We start from the raw sequence: 18,724 nt of genomic DNA on the forward strand, positions 1-18,724 counted from the left end.
AATCCTGTTTAAACATATTTAACCATTTAACTAATTAAACAGTTAACAATTACATGGGGTGAGCAGGAGGGCTGGGCTGGAGCGCATGCACACGCACACATGTTACAAACTGATGCTGCTCTGGCCAGGGTAGAGTGCCCACCTCCACCTCTGCTTGTTGCAGGTCCCATGGGGCTGGAGCATTCCCCTGCCTGAGACAGGCAGGAGGCTTCTCCAGCCCCTACACCCCACCAGCTAAAAATTCATATCCCTACTGTCAATTTCTTAATGTGTCAGGTTGTCATAAAAATACAGCTTAGTGGCAGTGTTCCCTCTAAGATTTTTTCTATCCATGAGTGAGTTTGTCTTGTATGCCAAGAATGAGGTCATGTGTGCCACTGTGGTACCCACCAGTGCTCGCTAGGCAGGCCATGTGGTGAGTGGCCGCCCCATGAGCCCGGGCTGGAGCCAGGACCACAATGAAGCTGGGGCTTCAGTGTGGACAGCTCCACATCTCCAGCTCTGGCAGCTGCCGTGTGGTCTGCCCTGGCCCCAGCTTCAGCTCTTGGAAAGCACTGAAGCTGGGGCCAGGGCTGCATAGTGGCTGCCCAGCTGCTCCCAGAGCAGGGCTGCAAGGTGAGCAGGTGTCCTGTGTACCCATGCTGGGGCAGGCTCCAGCTTCAGCTCTGGCACACTGGGCAGACACCCACCACACAGCCCATTCTGGGAGCAGCTGAGCAGCCACCATGCAGCCCTGGCCCTGCACTCTCCCAGAGAGGCACCACCACCAGCTTACCTTAGACTTAGAGAAAGATGAGTGCTGCACTGTGGCTCTGCTGAGGAGGTGGGTGGGATTGAAACTTTTTGTGTGCCCGCACAGGCATGCACCCTAAAGGGAGCTTAGCTGTGGTAACTTTTGTTCACGTCAATGGTAAAATCAAACATAAAATGCGTGACTTTATGCTAAGCTTCCATTCAGGGCAAGCAAACTGATTTGTCCCCTTCTAGTAAACTGGAATTTTTCAGCCCTTAACCAAACAATAAATCCTGATTTCAAACAATCCCACTAAACCAGGAGTGGGGCACCTAAGTTCCAGGGGCCAGATGCAGTCCCTGACTTGCCTGGTCCGGGCCTTGGGGCTCAAGGCTCCTGCCCGTGCTGGCACTCCACCTCCCGCTCCTCCCTGCCTGACTGATTTTTTTTTTTTTTCTGTGGGTCAGCAGCCCCCTGGCCTAAAGAAGGTTTCCCACCCATGCACTAAGCTCTGAATGATTTAATGTAATAGTCATCACTATTACTAGTTGCTTTCACACAGCTCCCTTGAACACTGATTTGATCAGCCGAAAGTTGTGTGTAATGTTCATGTTGTATGGAATGTCAGCTGTGCTTAGCCTTCAGTTACTTGTAAGGTTTTAAAATTGCTTTTTGAGCATTGCTTAAGTGGATCCATGCTCATAGAAATATACATGCCCTCGCAGGTTACCAGTTCTAAACTTTCTCAGTAGCACCACTTACCTATGCATCCTGTCCATGTACTCATAATAAAGGCTGTAAAGAGATGCGCCTTAATACATAAGCATTGAGCAGAATCTTGATTATGATTATTGCTATCCTGCTCTTGCCTGTATAGGAAACTGTCCAGGGCTTTTAGTTAAGGTAGTCTTAAGCATTGTCTGCACCAGTGGTCTCCAACGTGGTGTGTGTGGGTGCCATGGCGCCCGCCGGGCCATTTCTGTGCGCTTGCCGAGTGTTCAGGGCCAGCCCTGCCCCCGGGCGTGTGGGTGGCACCGGCCCCTGGGCGCGCAGCCCCAAAAGGTTGGGGACCACTGGTCTACACTTAACATCAGAGATCATTGATGCAGGGGTATCCTGCTATAGGTGAAGCTTGGCAAACTACGGTAGAGTCCCAATTATCCGATCTAAACGGGGACCGACAGGTGGTCAGATTACCGAAATTGTTGGATGATAGGGACTCTACTGTAGCCAGAGCCGCTTGGTCCCCATCCCTGCCTGGCCCTGGCCCCTTCCCTCCCTGCAGCTCCCGGGGCGCAGGCCGGGAGAATGGCCCTGCTCGCTGCCCTGTCACCTTCCTGGAGCCGCTGATGCCGCTCCTGCCAGCGCCATTTTGTCCCTGGGAGCTGCAGGCATCAGCAGCTCCAGGAGAGCGACAGGGCAGTGGGCGGGGCCATTCTCCCAGCGCTGCTTCGTCCCCTTCCTGCAGCTCCTGGGGCGCAGGCCGGGAGAATGGCCCTGCTCGCTGCCCCATTGCTCTTCTGGAGTTGCTGATGCCTGCAGCTCCCGGGGACAAAATTGCGCTGGCAGGAGCGGCATCAGCGGCTCCAGGGCGCGGGCCGGGAGAAGGGCCCCACTTGCTTCCCTGTTGCTCTCCTGGAGCTGCTCCTGCTGACACCGCTTCGTCCCCGGGAGCTGCAGCCATCAGTGGCTCAAGGACAGTGACAGGGCAGTGAGCGGGGCCATTCATCGGACTCTGCAGCTTCCAGGGACGGAGCGGCGCCAGCAGGAGAGCGACTGAGCAGCGAATGGGGCCATTCTCCCGGCCCACACCCTGGAGCCGCTGGTACCTCTCTTGCCAGCGCCAGGAGCTGCAGGGTCGGATAAAGCAAAATGTCGGATTGCCGAAGGTCAGATAATCCGAACTCTACTGTATCACTATTCCTTTCCTATTCCTACAGTCAAGTCTAATGTAGCTTCAGAAATTTCAGTGAGACTTGCTCCTGGGGAAATTGTGCCATTGTGCAAGGAGGAATTTGCACAATTAACATTTTGCACAGTATTTCATTTTTCCATGCAGAATTGGCTTTACAGAACTGGCTTCCACTAGGAACAGCTGGACCTAGCAGAGTGGGTGTTCTGGCTTGAAAATACAGGATACTGTCAGGGAGAATGAGCTTGAGAGTTTGGGGCAACTGAGGTTCCCACTATGTTGTTTGGATGTCCGTGTGTAGTCCACTACATGATTAACTGATAAGCCTGGGCTTAGTGGTTCATCTTCTCAACTACACTCACTGCCCCTACCCCCCCACTTGTTGCCTCTGCATCAGAGGCAGCAAAGGAGGATGGAGCTTAGAGCAGGTAACCTGAAAGGGCATGTATATTTGAGTATGGATCCACTTAAACAATGCTCAAAAAGCAACATAAAAACCTTCCAAGTAACTCTGATAGAGGCAGCAGTGCGGAGTGTGAGGAGGGTGGGGGCCGGCGGCAGCCAGTACATGTGAGAAGCCAGCTGTCAAGCAGGCTGCCCACATGTATCCGCTCCTGCAGAGCCACCACCTCTTCCCGTGCACTCCTGCCCCTGTATCAGAGGGGAGGGGCAGGCAGAAGCCAATATGCATGTAGAACCATCTTTTGAATCTGACTCTGTGCACCAGCTCCATGGAGCCTACTCTTCTTCCCCCACCCCCCGCTTGCTGCCTCACACAGAGGTAGCAAGGGGGCAGGCCGGAGTCAGTTCTTGGGGCGGGGAAGGGACCCAGCTTAAAAGATTTTAAACCAGCTCCCCATGCGGACTGGCTACCACCTGCCAACCTGCACTTCTGCCTGTGATACATTGGCAGCAGTATAGCGTGACGGGCTCTCCAGGAGTGGAGCCAGGAAGCACACTAGCTACTGGCCCTGCCCCGGGGACTATGAAATAGCTGTGTAACCAATAATATTTTGTGCGGTTACACACTTATTCAGTTGTTAGGGATGTTAGATAGCGATTGTCCTGAAGGAAGGAGTGGCTCTGTACAAGCCCTGGTCTTGGTCTCCGCCTCAGGCTGTGTGTTTTTTTCTAGATCCCTGAGTTTGGGGAGTGAGGGTGAGAGGCTGAGGGAGTGTGTATGTCTGGGTGTGACAAGCCTGCCCTGAAGCTGATGGAGTGACCTTGGCTCAGCTGGCTGAAAGGGCCCTATTCCCCACAGCCCTTCTGGGCATGCTTCAACTGGAGATTGACTGTAAAGGTTTCTGGAGCAGCTCAGTCAGGGCTGACTCCTGAAGGGGAAGGTGGAGCTGAAGGAACTCCTGTGGGGGAGCACAGCCAGCCCAAACAACAGCAGCCAGGCCGAGAGGTGCTACCTAAGGAGCCTCAGAACCTGAATCCGCATACAGGGTACACATCTGCCAGGTACCAGTAGGAAGTAGCCCAGGGTGGGGAATCGCTCCTTGAGCACTCATCATGTTGTAGCAGGATTCCCCCTTGAGTGAGCAGTGGACCATGCCAAGGCCAATAGGGCCCTGACCTGGGACTCAGTGCAGTGGGAGGGCCCAGGTCCCCTTTCCCCTGTGTGGGGGAGCTTTTCCTGCATATGTACTTAGGCCATTGGGCCTTATTACCCTGAGTGGAAGGGACTTGCATATGTACTTAGGTCATTGGGCCCTGAGAAAAAGGCTAAGGGTATAGATTGATGCTGTCAAGCTGCCCTGTAAATTGGCTTGGTGACTATCAAGTTGCTCCATCAAAGGAAATCTGGCTCAAGGGGCCTCCACAGGTTGGTAGCTACTATAACGGCTACTGCTTCAGATCTTACACCACAGAGATTGAATTTACTAGTCAGAGCAGAAATGGCTCAAATACATGTAATTTTATTAACTGCAGACATTCTTTGTTAGCTCCATTTTCATGGTTTTATCATATTTCCCTTTTATATAAAAAGCATTCAGTGTAACTTCTAACTTAAGTACCAACCTGGCTCGATGGTGAAATAAGTATTTTAAATTTCTGGCTAATGGTGAGAACTGCACAATTCTATTGTGTTAACAGTTAAACAAGAAGGCTCCTTGGGGCAGAAGCCATTCTTGTTCTCTGTACAGTGCTTAAAACAGCAGAGTCTTGCTCTGACTTAGGCTTCTAGGAATTGATAGTATGTATAACAGACTTGTTTTGTTGTTCGCCCTGTGTATGTGCCTTCTAATTTCAATGCAAAATAGATGATGAAACATGAAGATAGAACACACTAAATCTAAATCCTAACTTATTAAACTTGGATTAGTACATTTTGAAGAAAAAAGTAACTTACAGTGCATACTTCTTGGGCTTTTTTGTATTTCTCTAACTTGGACAAGTTCCGGTGAAGTTGCATCATTACATCTTGCAAGCTCAATGTTGTAAAAATTTCAGGGAAATATCTAACTTACATTTTTTGACAATTCTATGTGTATGGACTCTTTTACAAAAGCCTCATCAGCAGTCTAGAAAGGTATAACTCTAAATCAGCTTGATATAGTTCATTTAAGAGTCAGGATCTTAGATCACATTGGTAAAACATTTCCTATTTACACATGTGCAGAAAGTGAGTATCCCGAACCTGAGGATCTTGACTCTTAACATTAATTTTGTATTAATCTCAAGGCGTTTTAAGAGTTGGTACTTCACATGTAAATCTTGCTATAGGTTATTGAGTTCTGATTACGTTTTGTAAGGTATAATCCACCTGGCATCATGAATAAGCCCCTCCCATGCCCCCATTCTAACCAAATCCCCCCTCCATTCCCCCAGAGCTAGCCCCCCCAACCTAATGCCTCCTCTCCCCCAATCTAATAGGGTTGCCAGATGGTTTCAACAAAAATATGGGACACACTTGACATTACATCACAATCAACATTACATCTTTAGAAAATACCAGACATTAATATTTTCTCGATTTGTTTTCCAACAGAAAGCTCAAATACTGTCCAATTCAAAATCAAACACCTGGCAACCCTACAACCTAATACGTGGGTCCCAAAGTCAATGTTGCTGCCTCAGGTGCTGGGGCAGCATGAGCAGTGGCCAGCTGTGAGCACCCAACCAGCCATGAGCGCATGCACAGAGCAGCATGGCCAGCTGTGAGCAGGCACTCGGCTACATGTTCCAAGTGGCCAGCACTTCATTCTCTTATAAAAATGTTCTGGGGGCCACAAATTTCCATCGGGCCACATGCGGCCCTCCAAACACGAGTTTGACATGCCAGCTTCAGACTGTCTTCAGTCAGATTGTTTTCAAGTGACTGCTTAAATGTGTGTCTTTTTTGATATTTTAGGTACTGTTAGTGAGTAGTAGCCGATATCCAGATCAGTGGATTGTACCAGGTGGAGGAATGGAACCAGAGGAGGAGCCAGGAGGTGCTGCAGTTCGAGAGGTTTATGAAGAGGTAAACATTGACAGTTTCACTCACATTCAGATAGCAATCTTAAACAAAAATAGAACTTCAGCAACTTCTCAATTTAATTTGCTAAAATTCCAATGACCTACAAATGCAAAAAATGTATAACTTAGCCTATTTCAGACTTAATTTTTAGGACTCATATCTCCATTTTAATGCAAATCAGAATACATTGTGTAAGTAGGTTTTGATCAATATTTAGATTGAAATCTGGGTTTTTGTAGACATAGTACATCTTAAATCAAGTAATGAGACTTGACTAGTTGAAGGAAAGGGATTCTTAGATTATTTTAAATTGAACACCAATTCAAACTCCTGACAGAAAATGTTTGAGTAGTATATCTCTGCCACTTGATTTGAGGGCAGAGTTTCTGTTCTAATGCTACAAAAAACCCTAATGTTTTGGTATCAAGTAATCTATTTGTATACTTGTGTGAGAACACTATGTAGGCAGTAGCTTAGTACCGAAAATCTTTCTGTAAAAAGATTTTGGCAGTGAATATTTTGTTGACGTGCATAGTTGCTAAAAGCACTGCAGCAGAATTTCTCCAAAGTCCCATTTAATGAGTTAAACACAACATATAAGCACTATGTAGTGAATACCAGTAGTGGTAATTCAAAGGTGCTGGTGCTCACAGGGAGTTGGCTTAAAAGCCCTGTAAGCACTAGCTTCTGCCTCTGCCCTGCCCCCATGCATGTGAACATATAACCACTGACATGTTCAGCAGTTACACGCTTACACTAATGCCTTTGAACAAATCTATTTTACAACGAGATTTGCATAGCTAATTTCCAGCTAAAATAAAGTACATCGGTGATAAACTACAATGAAGTGAAATGTATATAATTAAACTTAAAGTGAGGGTGTTCGATCAGGGGTGGGCAAATGGCCTGCAGGCCAGATCCAGTCTGCTAAAGTTAGCCCCTGTCTGGTCCCCACACCATCAGATTTATCTGCACCTGTGAACCCATCCAATGGGAGCTGCAATTGTCTGAATCTGTGGCTGCGCAGGTAAATATAGCAGCAGCAAGTGCCTAAAACAGAGTGAGTCTTGTAAAGTGTTCTCCAGTATATACATTTCTCTTGACTGCAGTTCTGCATTATTTGCAGCAATTGTTTCCTGCAAGAGAAACTCACTGGATTTCATTTTGTGAGCATTCCAAAAGTGCGAGAATAGTGTCTTAAAGTAAATTAAATTACTGCTTGGTTATTCAGTGTCTTTAGGATATAAATCTGGTGAACCTTCAATGCCATCTTAATTTTAGCTCACATATCAAACTTCAGAGTTTGTATGTGTTCTAAAATACACAAGCTAGCATTTTGCTTCTCTATAAAGTATGGGTTTTGCTCCACCTACAGGAAACAGAAGGTAAGACTGTAGTGTGTATAAATTTTCTCTGTTGGGCCCAAAAGATTATGGGCTAAAACTGAAGTTCTTCCTATTTAGATGCATGCTAAAGGCTAGCAATATTTGGAAATGTATAAAATCTAATAATGTCTTTCAAAAACACACACACACACACACACACACACACACACACACACACACACACACACACACACACACACACACACACACACACACACACACACACACACACACACACACACACACACCCCCCCCCCCCCCCCCTATCTGCTACCCAAGATCAATAAAACTAGAAATCCTGTGATGGCACACTTACAGCAGGATTATTCAGTTATGTTGACTCTCTCATCAGACCCTATGCTACCATCACTCCTAGCTACCTTTGAGACACCACTGAGTTCCCGAGGAAACTACAGAACATCAATAATCTTCCTAAAAATGCCATCCTGGCCACCATGGATATAGAAGCTCTTTATCTGAATATTCCACATGATGGTGGATTACTGGTCAGAAACACTGTCCTTGATGACACCACTGCATACCTGGTTACTGAGCCCTGTGATTTTTATCTTAGCCACAACAACTTCCAATTTGAGGACAAGTTAAATCTTCAAGTCAGTGGCACAGCTATGGGCACCCACTTGGTCCCACAATATGCCAACATCTTTATGGCTGATCTTGAACGACGTTTCCTCAACTATCACCCCCTAGCATCCTTGCTCTGCTTATGCTACATTGACAACATTTTCATTATAAGGACCCACAGAAAGGAGACCCTTGTTGAAATCCCTGGGGAATTCTTCAATTTCCACCCCACCATCAATCTTAGCCTGGATTAGTCCACACAAGAGCCACTTCCTTGACACTACAGTACAATTACACAAAGGCCAAATTTCCACCACTTTATACCAGAAACCTACCGAGTGTTACACTTAACTACATGCCTTTAGCTTCCATCCCAGACACATTTCCCAATCTATTGTTTACAGCCAGGCCCTAAGATACAACTGGATTTGCTCCAGTCCCACAGACAACAGGCTCTGTATGAAGCATTCTTAAAACTTAAATACCCACACAGGTGAAAAAACAGATTGACAGCCAGATGAGTAGCCAGGCATCAGCATCTTCAGTATGGGTCCAGCGAAGAAAACAGAACCCCACCAGTCATCACCTATAGCCCCCAACTTAAACCCCTCCAGCTCATTAACAATCTATAATTAATCCTGGAAAATGACCCCTCACTCTCTCAAGCCTTGGGGTGTTGTACCAATAAAAGCAAGCAGGATTTTGAGGGGGATAAGGCAAAAAGCCACATTTATTGTAAAGATAATAAAGAATAAAGAAAAGACAGAAGTAAACAACCTTGTTTAACTACTTATTCCTATCACTACTTAACCCTTATACACACACACGTATACATACATACATACATACATACATACACACACATACATATATAAACATTCATTCATCCATTCACTCAGGTTCTGTGTATGTTCTAGTTACCAGCCTGGAAGTTGCTTGTGACAGAATACTGACCAGGTACTCTATACACAAGTGATGGTAATGGGGAGTGAAGTCCTGATCAGATGCACATCTGAAGCTCCTGGTAGGCTGGCAGCAGAACCTTGGACTCTGACTCCATAGTCTTTTAGTCCAGTTCTTATAGGAATTTCTTCCTATACCAGTCTATAGGAATTGCTGCATCATGCTGATGTCAAGGGTGGCTGTCAGGTGATTGTCAGTGATCTCATAGGGTGGACCTCCAGTACTTGGTTTTCTCCACTTGACACCTTTTGTTTGCACTGGCACCTGACGCCTTCTTCAGCCCTTTGTTGCTGAATTCTCAGGCTGGCACATCTCAAAACTATTCATTCATCATCGTCCAAGCACTCTCTCTTACATACATTCCCTAATTGTTTCACATACAGTATTTTGTATACTAATAACTTTACATATACAAGAGTTGTAGTTACAAAAAGTCACAAGTTTCTGGGTGGCATTTCTTTGCTGAGTTACTGTTATAGTTACAATGTTTCACTTTGCGATTAGGGTTAATTGCTTCACAGTGCTTTGAAGAGAATGGGCATCAATTGTGTAAGTTTGAGCATGCCCTGGGACACAGAGGGGAGCTGTTTCTGGCTACATAAAACTGTTAAAAATATAATTCTTAAGTTACATGACCTAATATTACACTCCTAACAAATTATATTCTAGAGGGGCAATAATTATAAATCTAAACATTTATCAATCTTAACAAATAATCTAAACACTTATATGCTTCTTCTACTTAAACTTATGCTACTTAGACTTTAAGTTGTGGGGAACAAATTATGGGGAGTCACTTCCACTTGGGGGAATCATTTTAAATACTTTAATATGTTATCCCTACAGACGGACCCCCAATCCTCATCTACAGACAACCCCCTAACCTCAAACATATTCTTTTCAGCACCACACAGCACACCACTGTCATACTCATCTCGAAACCCACTCCTGCAATCAACTCTGGTGCCAACTCTGACCACACATTTATACAAGCGACATTATCACAGGACGTAACCACATAAGCCACCAAATCAGAGGCTCATATAACTGCACATCAACTAATGTGATCTATGTCATCAAGTGCCAGCTAATGCCCCTCTGCCATGTATATTGGCCAAAGTGAACAGTCTCTACTACAAAGGATTAATGGACACAAATCAACTATTTGAAATGGTAACACAGAGAAACCTATTGGGGAACATTTCATCTTGCCTGGGCGCTCAGTAATGAATCTAGATGACTATATTATTTAAAAGACCAGTGACTAGATTATATTTCAAAAGCCAGATGGAGAGAAGCTGCAGAACTTTGTTTCATTAACAAGTTTGACACCTTGAATAGAAGTTTAAACAAAGACTAACTGGATGAGTCGCTATATTCCACATCCAAATGACAAAAAGTGAAGCACTGGGCACTTAGAATACTTAGAGCCCACTCTATTAGTCTCATTTATCATGGGCACTCTAACAATATTTTTTCCCCTATTCCCCCCCTTCTTTCCCTCCCCATCCTCTTTCTCTATTCATTTGTACCCTGCACCCCTACACTCCATTCATCTGAAGAAGTGGGTTGTGCCCATGAAAGCTTATGATACCATCTACCTTTGTTAGTCTCTAAGGTATTACAAGACTAATTTGCTGTTCAAGTTTTTTGTAGCAACTTGTTAGTGTCTACCCACTTTGTCTCCAGTCTGAGCTTCTCATTAAAATCCATCTTTCTCCTTTGATGTCTCAAAGACATAAGACACCATCAGTTCTGATTCTTTAGCCTAGTACATGAAATAGGGATTGAAGGCTGGAAAATAGCTTTATAGTACTGGAAAGTCATGTATTATAGATACCACAAGGACATACTTAGTTTTCTACTGTGTATCAGGCCTAAGCTGACTTCAGTACCTTGCTGAAGAGTATGACAATCCACAACTTTGAGCAGTCTCATTAAGCCAACTGTGACGGACCGGGCTGTGTCTGGGCACAGCTGAGGGCGTCCGCTCAGGGTGAATTGCTCAACTTCGGGGCTCCTTACAGTCCCCAAACAGGTCACAAACCAGTCCCACAGAGCACTTCAGCAGCCTGCCTGAAGCCTTACGAGCAAAACCCCTCCGACACCCCAGGAATATCCGTGCCCCAGATGGCCCCGGGCCTCATACACCGGTGGGGGGGGGGGGGGGGGGTCTTAGAATCCCACCTACCCCGAACAAGTTCTGACTGGTTCCAAGAAACCAGCCACAGATCCCTGGTCAATTTACCCTCTGGGTCTTACCTACAAATCACGCTGAGCCAATCCTTTAGCATCTAACATCTAAAGGCTTATTACTACAATAAAGAAAAGCATTAGAGTAAGGTTGTTAAAGGATAGTACATTACATGCATCGAATCTCCCAGTTCTCAATGCAGGCTCTAGCAGAGATGTTACAGCTGCTGGCTTAAAAGTCCTTGTGCATCCTAGGATCAGGATGGGTCCACAGTTCTTCCTGGCTCTTCAATCCCTGCACTGCTGCCTCTGGGATGAAGTGCTGAGCTGAGTACCAAGATGGAGTCCGCCACATGGCCTCTTTATACATCTTTCCTGGTCTCTTCTTGGCTGCAACAGGTCACCTGTTCCAGCGGCCTATCCCTGTGTTCCTTGTTGGCAGCCCTTAGGTGGCAGCCCTCATTCTTTAGGTGTGTCCATGGCCCATTGAGTGCCATTGTCCCACAGAGCCTCACTAATTAGCATGTCCATAGGCCAGGCTCTGCCCAATGCTCAACAACATGCAGAGAAATATTCAGTATCCACACAGATTACAGATTCCTAACTACACACATACATTATACAATCACGTGACTAGCGTCCATAGGATTAGCAGACGATAAGCTTCTATTCAACACCCCACATGGCCCCCTTTTATACCATTTTTGGAGCCAACACCCCCACCTATGGGTGTAGCAGTGATCTGGCTGCTTCCCTCAAATTCAGTAACGTGACACCAACCAAACATCCTTTCACCATGAGGGGAACCCTTCCTATTGATGTAGATAGTGTCTACATTGAAGTGCTGCAGTTGTGCAGCTGCAGCAGCACCGTTGTAACACTTCAGGTGTACAAAAACCCTGTTACAGCCTCGTCTGCAGATGGACTTGCTACCCTTGAATCATACATTTGTAGATTTAGATTTGTAGCTTGGTTGGACGAAAGTGTAAAGCATAAATAATGCCTCTTCACTGGAAATATCTCAAGCTACCTGTAGGTATGAAACTGGAGAAAATGAAGTAGTAATTTCTCTCGTGGCATATGTTAAGCTATTTCTAAAATAATACTCTGAATTTTAGCCTTGTATGTTTGCTAACTAAAAAGAGATGAAAGACAGGTGTGGAGATCCCAATCGTAGGTTTGAGCATGACTTAAATCTGTTTGAAACATGTATAATGTGAAGTATTTTGTCCCAGTTGCATGGGGGCAATTCATGTAACTATGATTAACATATCAAGTATTCTAAAACAGTATTAAAGTCCTGCCTTTTGATTTACTTTAGCTGTTGACAATGTTCATGGACATCAGTGTCTGGACTAATAATTCTTATGGAGTGACTGTTGGCTCTTTAGTTAACTTGATTATTCAACCTTGGTAAATTATACCTAATTTTATTTCATTGTATTCACCTTAATTTGCTACATCCCATTTGATATCTTACTAATGTAAAAATGGCTTACGAGGAATATATAAAATAACATTTAGGTCTAGATACATGTGAGTTTCAGCCATTTTTTGTTCTTTGCACTTTGGTGCTAATATGTGCATGTGGTGATAAGTCAGTAAGATCAGATGCATATCTTCTTACTGGATGCACAAATTATTGAATGTACAAGTTTCTTGCCCTACAAGCATATTCAGAGATCAAAAAGTTTGGGTAATTTTTTGAGATGTGATCACCTCATCTCACAGATATATTGGCATTGGAAAAGGTTCACAGAAGGCAACAAAAATGATTAAGGGGTTTGGAATAGGTCCCATATGAAAGATAAAAAGACTTAGACTTCTCATCTTAGAAAAGGGGAGACTAAGGGGGATATGATAGAGGTCTATAAAATCATGACTGATGTGGAAAAAATGAGTAAAAGTTATTTACTTATTCCGATAATATAAGAAATAGGGGTCACCAAATGAAATGAATAGGCAGCAGGTTAAAAAATAAAGGAAGTTTTTCTTCATACAATCAACCTGTGGGAACTCCTTGCCAGAGTAGGTTGTGAAGACCAGGACTTTAACAGGGTTGAAAAAAGAGCTAAATACATTTATTGAGGTTAGGTCCATCAATGGCTATTAGCCAGGATGGATAGGAATGGTGTCCTTAGCCTCTGTTTGAAAATGGATGACAGGAGAGGGATCACTTGGTGATTGCCTGTTACGTTCACTTCCTCTAAGGCATCTGGCATTGGCCACTGTCAGCAGACAGGATAGTGGGCTAGATGAATCTTTGGTCTGACCCAGTATGGCGGTTCCTATGTCATCAAGTAATAATGGTGCCTAGGCAAAATTTCTCTATGAATTAATATTCTACATCTACAGTATCTCCTGATAAATCTGTGTAATCCCTTTTTTATATGGTTTGTAGCAACTTCATTTCAAAAGCATAAGTCAGATTTCAGATTTGAATGTAAGAAAAATGGGCATGGTAATACTTTATTCTTTCTTTTTTGTAGGCTGGAGTAAAGGGAAAACTAGGCAGACTGCTGGGGATATTTGAGGTGAGCTATTTAAAATATAACTCCAAACGCACACCTAAGCCTATAGGTCCACTATGCAAGTTGATAGGCTGGTGAAACTGACCTCTTTGAAACTCCAAGGAATGTAAGCATTGCTTGTTTCTGGAAAAGATGTGCCTTTTTGCTGCTCTGTGTAGGGCCTGAAAAGTAGAAAGCCTTTAAGATGTTGGAGATCCCTGGTGTTCTCTGCCCTATTTTCCTGGAAGAAATTGGGGATATCTGAACTAATAGATTTGGCATTTGGAATCAAAAAAAGTGAACCAGAGTGGTAGAGGCTTGTAAGCTGACTACACCTTTTGGTCAACACCCAACTTTCTAATTTAGTCGTAAGTCTGTTCTGGCCTTAAAATCACCAGATTACTTCATCTGACCACTAGCATATCATAGGTCACTGAATACAACCCAGCAACCTGCATACTAAAGACCTCTGGAATTAAACCAAATTATTATTGCCCTCCTAAGACTTCACTTCCCTCTCACCTCTTCTATGTGGCATAGAAGAGAACTAGTACCTGAAAAAGGGATGGGGGATGACAGTGGTGATGAATTCCTGCCTGACTCTGAAATATGGCTATCAATTAGTTGCTGAGCACATGAGCAAGACATGAGAAAATGCTTGATATCACCTCAGACCACTGGCCAACATCATCCAATATCTCTTCTCCAGTTGAGACCATCTCTGGTGCTTGATATTGAAGACAAAATATCAGTTAAAATACAAGTGGGAAAACTCTTTTTCAATACCTAGTCCTTTTAAGGCTCTCTGAGAACTTTCAGTCCGTTTCCTTGGGTTTACTTCTGGTTTTATGCAAGACAACATGGATGTTCTTAAAGTATCTTGGAGATTTTTAAAAAAATCAGTTCTAGAAATTGGGCTTTCTGAACAGCAAAGCACAAATTACTTTGTCGTTGAAGTGTAGGTGACAAAGGGACCCAATCTAGTCAGTTTGAGTTGCAATTTTAGTACCAGAAATTAAAGTATCTTTCAATGTTTTGTTAGCCACTATGATCCAGTTTTTTAAAAATGCTTCTCATGATGCTTTGTGATAGACACAAATAAGGAAACTGATGACACAAAGTTTAATGTCAGATGCTCACAATGAATCCGGGGGGCGAGGAGGGGTTGGAGAAGACCTCTGATTTTTGCTGTAGTTTTTCAATGTTGCTTGTAACAGTAACAAGCAAGACATTAAGTTCTTTACTCCTTTAAAAGAGTAACTATCAGCGGTTTAGACTGGCTTATTGTAGGCAGTCTATACTTGATTTTTCTTCCCTCAGCATCCACCACCCCTACGGTTTTCCCTCTACGAAAAACAATATTGGACTTATGCAAATAGCCATCCTTATTTCTTCAATATGGTTCCCACTGTCACGTCCCTATTTTATCAAAAACCACAGCTACTATCCTATTATGTCTTTATATGAGCATCTTTAATTTTAAAATACTGCCCAGATACATGCGGGATTATTTCCTTTACCTTCCCACGTTATCTACACATAGCCGGCATTTAATTTCTCCCTCTAGCCAGTGTCTTTGGGTATGTCTAGACCACATCTCTTTCGAAAGAGGGATGTAAATTAGACCTATTGAAATTGCAAATGAAGCCAGGATTTGAATTTCTTGCACCTTATTTGCATAATTGTCTCGGCAGTCTTTCGAAAAATGCTATTTTGAAAGTGAAACTGTGGTTTAGACACGGTTCTTTCAAAAAGAAAAGCTGGTTCTGGGCACTCCCCTCTCCATCCACCATGGGAGCGACCTGACTGCGTGCACAGGATTTAAGGGATGCCCTGAAGGGAGGGAGGTGGGCTGGGTTCCCAAGTAGCTTATGGGATAGGGCATTCACCTGGGGAGTGGTGGGTGGAGTACAGGATCTTTCGAAAAAGGCTTTTCTTTTTGAAAGAACCGCATCTAGACCTCGGTTTCACTTTCGAAATAGCATTTTCGAAAACACCATGACACAATTATGCAAATGAAGTGCAGGAAATTCAAATCCCGGCTTCATTTGCAATTTTGATATGTCTAATTTACATCCCTCTTTCGAAAGGGGGAATGTAGTTTAGACGTACCTTTTCTGATAGGGAAAACATTAGCACTTAATTGTAGTGTAGCAATAAAGGAGGAGGATTTAGCTGTGTACAGTCTAATCAAAACAATTACTAATTGGGTTGTTTTTAAAACACTTAATCCCTCTTAACAACTTTTCTCACTAAAACATTAAGTGTTTGGTCTCTTGTCCATACCTGTCCCTGTGTAGAAGAATTGAGAAATCCCATACGTAGACAGGGATCGGATACACTACTTGCTTATCACTCAGAAGCCTTAACAGGGTTTTAGGAACTTACAATGGTGATGTTGACCAATAACCATCTTGAAACTTGTATTTAGTAACTGGAACAAAGCACTGAATTAAAACCACCTACATACTCACCCCTAGGGCTTCTCTACATGAAACAATACTGCATGGCAGTCTGTAGATATACATCTTGGCTTGCCACACAGTAACATTCTGTTGATGAGGCCTAAGTCTCATGTCCATACAAACCAAGTTAGATGGTTATTGGAAAAAACTGATCCAACTTAAATTCCCCTACAAGCCCTCCTGTCTTGGATGCTCAGTCCGTTTTTCTGTTCACCTTTGCTTTGGAGCACCCTAAAGAGACAGCACTGGCTTTGGAATGTCCCCAATGAGCAGTCATTAAGGATGTGGATATTGTCCATGATTTACCCATTACTGTAAGCTGTCGGGGGACTAGGGAAGGAGGAAAAGAGGCTCTAAAAGGTTAGCAGCAGGGCCTGCTAACCAGTCAGACCTTTAGGATGAAAGTTGCATTCTCTCGTATAGTCTTGAGTAGCCATGTTCATCTGTAACTTTAAAAACGAGTAGTCCCGTAGAGCCTTAGGGTATATGTACACCGTGCAGCTAATTTCGAGTTTAGGGTGCTGTGTAGACAAAATTATGTATTTTAAAAATATGGCGGTATGAGCATTCATGGGTAAAACTCAGTTCTCCTGCTCATCTGAGGAAGTGGGTTTTGCCCATGAAAGCTCATGATACTATCTACTATTGGCTGATCTAAACTGAATATTAATTATTGAAAAACTCAGTCTTGCTTACAAATCTAGAATACTTAGCTGTGTCCATTCCACTTATGTTGAGTGAAATTCTATAACGTGTTATGTGGTCAGACTAGATTATTGTGATGGCTCTTCCTGAAGTGAGTGAGTGTGGGGGGGTGGGTGTGTGTGTGTGTGTGTGTGTGTGTGTGTATGCGCTAAATATTATCCAGTTTTCATAGTGTCCAACTTTGTTAACTTTCCATTTTTATGCTGTTCAGTACTAAGGTGGCTTTCCTGTTTGGAGGGAAAATAGATGTTTGAATTCTCTTGTGCTTATTCTGCAATAGTATGAAGTATTTTACAACAGGAATATCAAATAGTCAAGAGTGAGTTGGTTTTGTTGTCTAACGGATACATTGAACACTTTAATGTATATAATTGAACATGAATTTAAACAAGTGTCTGTCTTTAAATTACTGTGAATTAAAATTTGTATTTCTAACATTCAAGCAGAACCAAGACCGGAAGCATAGGACTTACGTTTATGTTCTTACAGTGACTGAAATATTGGAAGACTGGGAGGATTCAGTTAATATAGGCAAGTTTGTTTGTTTTATCCTTGCTAAGCGCTAACTTCAGTTATGAAATGTATTTCATTTTCTGGAACCTACAGCAGTGAATTCTTCTCAATTTGGAGAGAACCCTAATTTGTGACAAAACTGAAATGATTGTAAATGGTGTGGTTTTTTATCCTCCGCTGTACAAAACTTAACTTTCAAATTAGGGCTGTGACAGACTAAACGACAAGCTTGTCAATGGGAGGAAAGGAGAGGGTACTTCAAAGCGGCAGCGCCAAGTGGAGCCTGGGGCCAGATCCTGAGCTCCACATGGTGCTGCCGCTTTGAAACACTGCAAGGATCCTGACTCTGGGCTTCTGCTCACCCCTTAGCTCCATGCAGCGCTGCAGCTTTGAAATGCTGCGGGAGCCCAGAGTCAAGCTCCTCCCAACATTTCAAAGCGGCAGCATGGCGTGGAGCCCAGGATCGGCTGGGGCTTCCCAGCCGATCCTGGGCTCCATGTGGCACTGTCACTTTGAAATACTGTGGGGAGCCTGACTCTTGGGCTTCTGCAGCACTGCTGTTTGGAACCCAGAGTCAACTGGGAGTCCCCAGCTGCTTCCAGGCTCCACATGGCGCTTTCACCTTCAAAGGCAAAGATGCCCTATCAACTAGTCAATTACCCTAAATTTAACATCCCTATTTCAAATACAATGTAGGAATAACACAATATATAAAATAGGTGGTGTAAAGCAATAAAATGAGAAACTGCAACATTTCTCAACATAACTGGAGAACTCCCTGTTGTCAAGTTGCTAGGCATAATCGCAGATGTTCTGAAAATGGGTACCTTGCATGAAAATACTATTTTTAGCAGATTTTGCTTTTTGTTGAAAAATTTCCAGTGTTTGTTTCAGAAAACAAAAGGATGTTTTGATTTCCATAATAAAACAATGAAAAGGTGTTTGTTTTTTTTTGAAAGACCCTTTATCCATCTTTAATGAAAAACTTTGACTAGGTTTAGTTAAAACTTGTACTTCATAGCTTTTGTAGCACTTGAGCAATTCCAGTAAAATAAGATTAGGTTGTGGAAGTCACAGATTCCATAACTTTCAGAGACCTCTGACAGCTTTTTTTTAAAATTAGCAAGTTATAGATATCCCTAATAAGATAATCTGTCTTTCCTGTGGCTTTATCTCAATATTAACATGTTGCATTCATTGAGCAGTCTGTTGGTCAGTTGTCTTATGGATCACAAAGGAACCCGCACAAAAACAGTATCCTCCGTTGGCCGATGGTTTGCCCATTTCAGGAACT

General features: G+C 43.5%; 1 protein-coding gene across 2 annotated transcripts in view; it reads left to right on the top strand.

Moving 5' to 3' along the window:
• NUDT4 (nudix hydrolase 4) overlaps nucleotides 1-18,724 on the top strand; it is a 39,406-nt gene that overhangs the window by 15,010 nt on the left and 5,672 nt on the right. Inside the window, exons 2-4 of one of the 2 annotated variants that reach the window (XM_075933171.1) lie at nucleotides 6,004-6,114; nucleotides 13,727-13,771; nucleotides 17,361-17,452. In XM_075933171.1, the coding sequence (XP_075789286.1) occupies nucleotides 6,004-6,114; nucleotides 13,727-13,771; nucleotides 17,361-17,452 (248 nt within the window). The remainder of the gene's footprint in view (nucleotides 1-6,003; nucleotides 6,115-13,726; nucleotides 13,772-17,360; nucleotides 17,453-18,724) is intronic. The other variant, XM_075933181.1, reaches the window with a different exon arrangement.

The sequence above is a fragment of the Pelodiscus sinensis genome, chromosome 1 (genome assembly GCF_049634645.1).
Source record: "Pelodiscus sinensis isolate JC-2024 chromosome 1, ASM4963464v1, whole genome shotgun sequence".
NCBI lineage: Eukaryota > Metazoa > Chordata > Testudines > Trionychidae > Pelodiscus > Pelodiscus sinensis.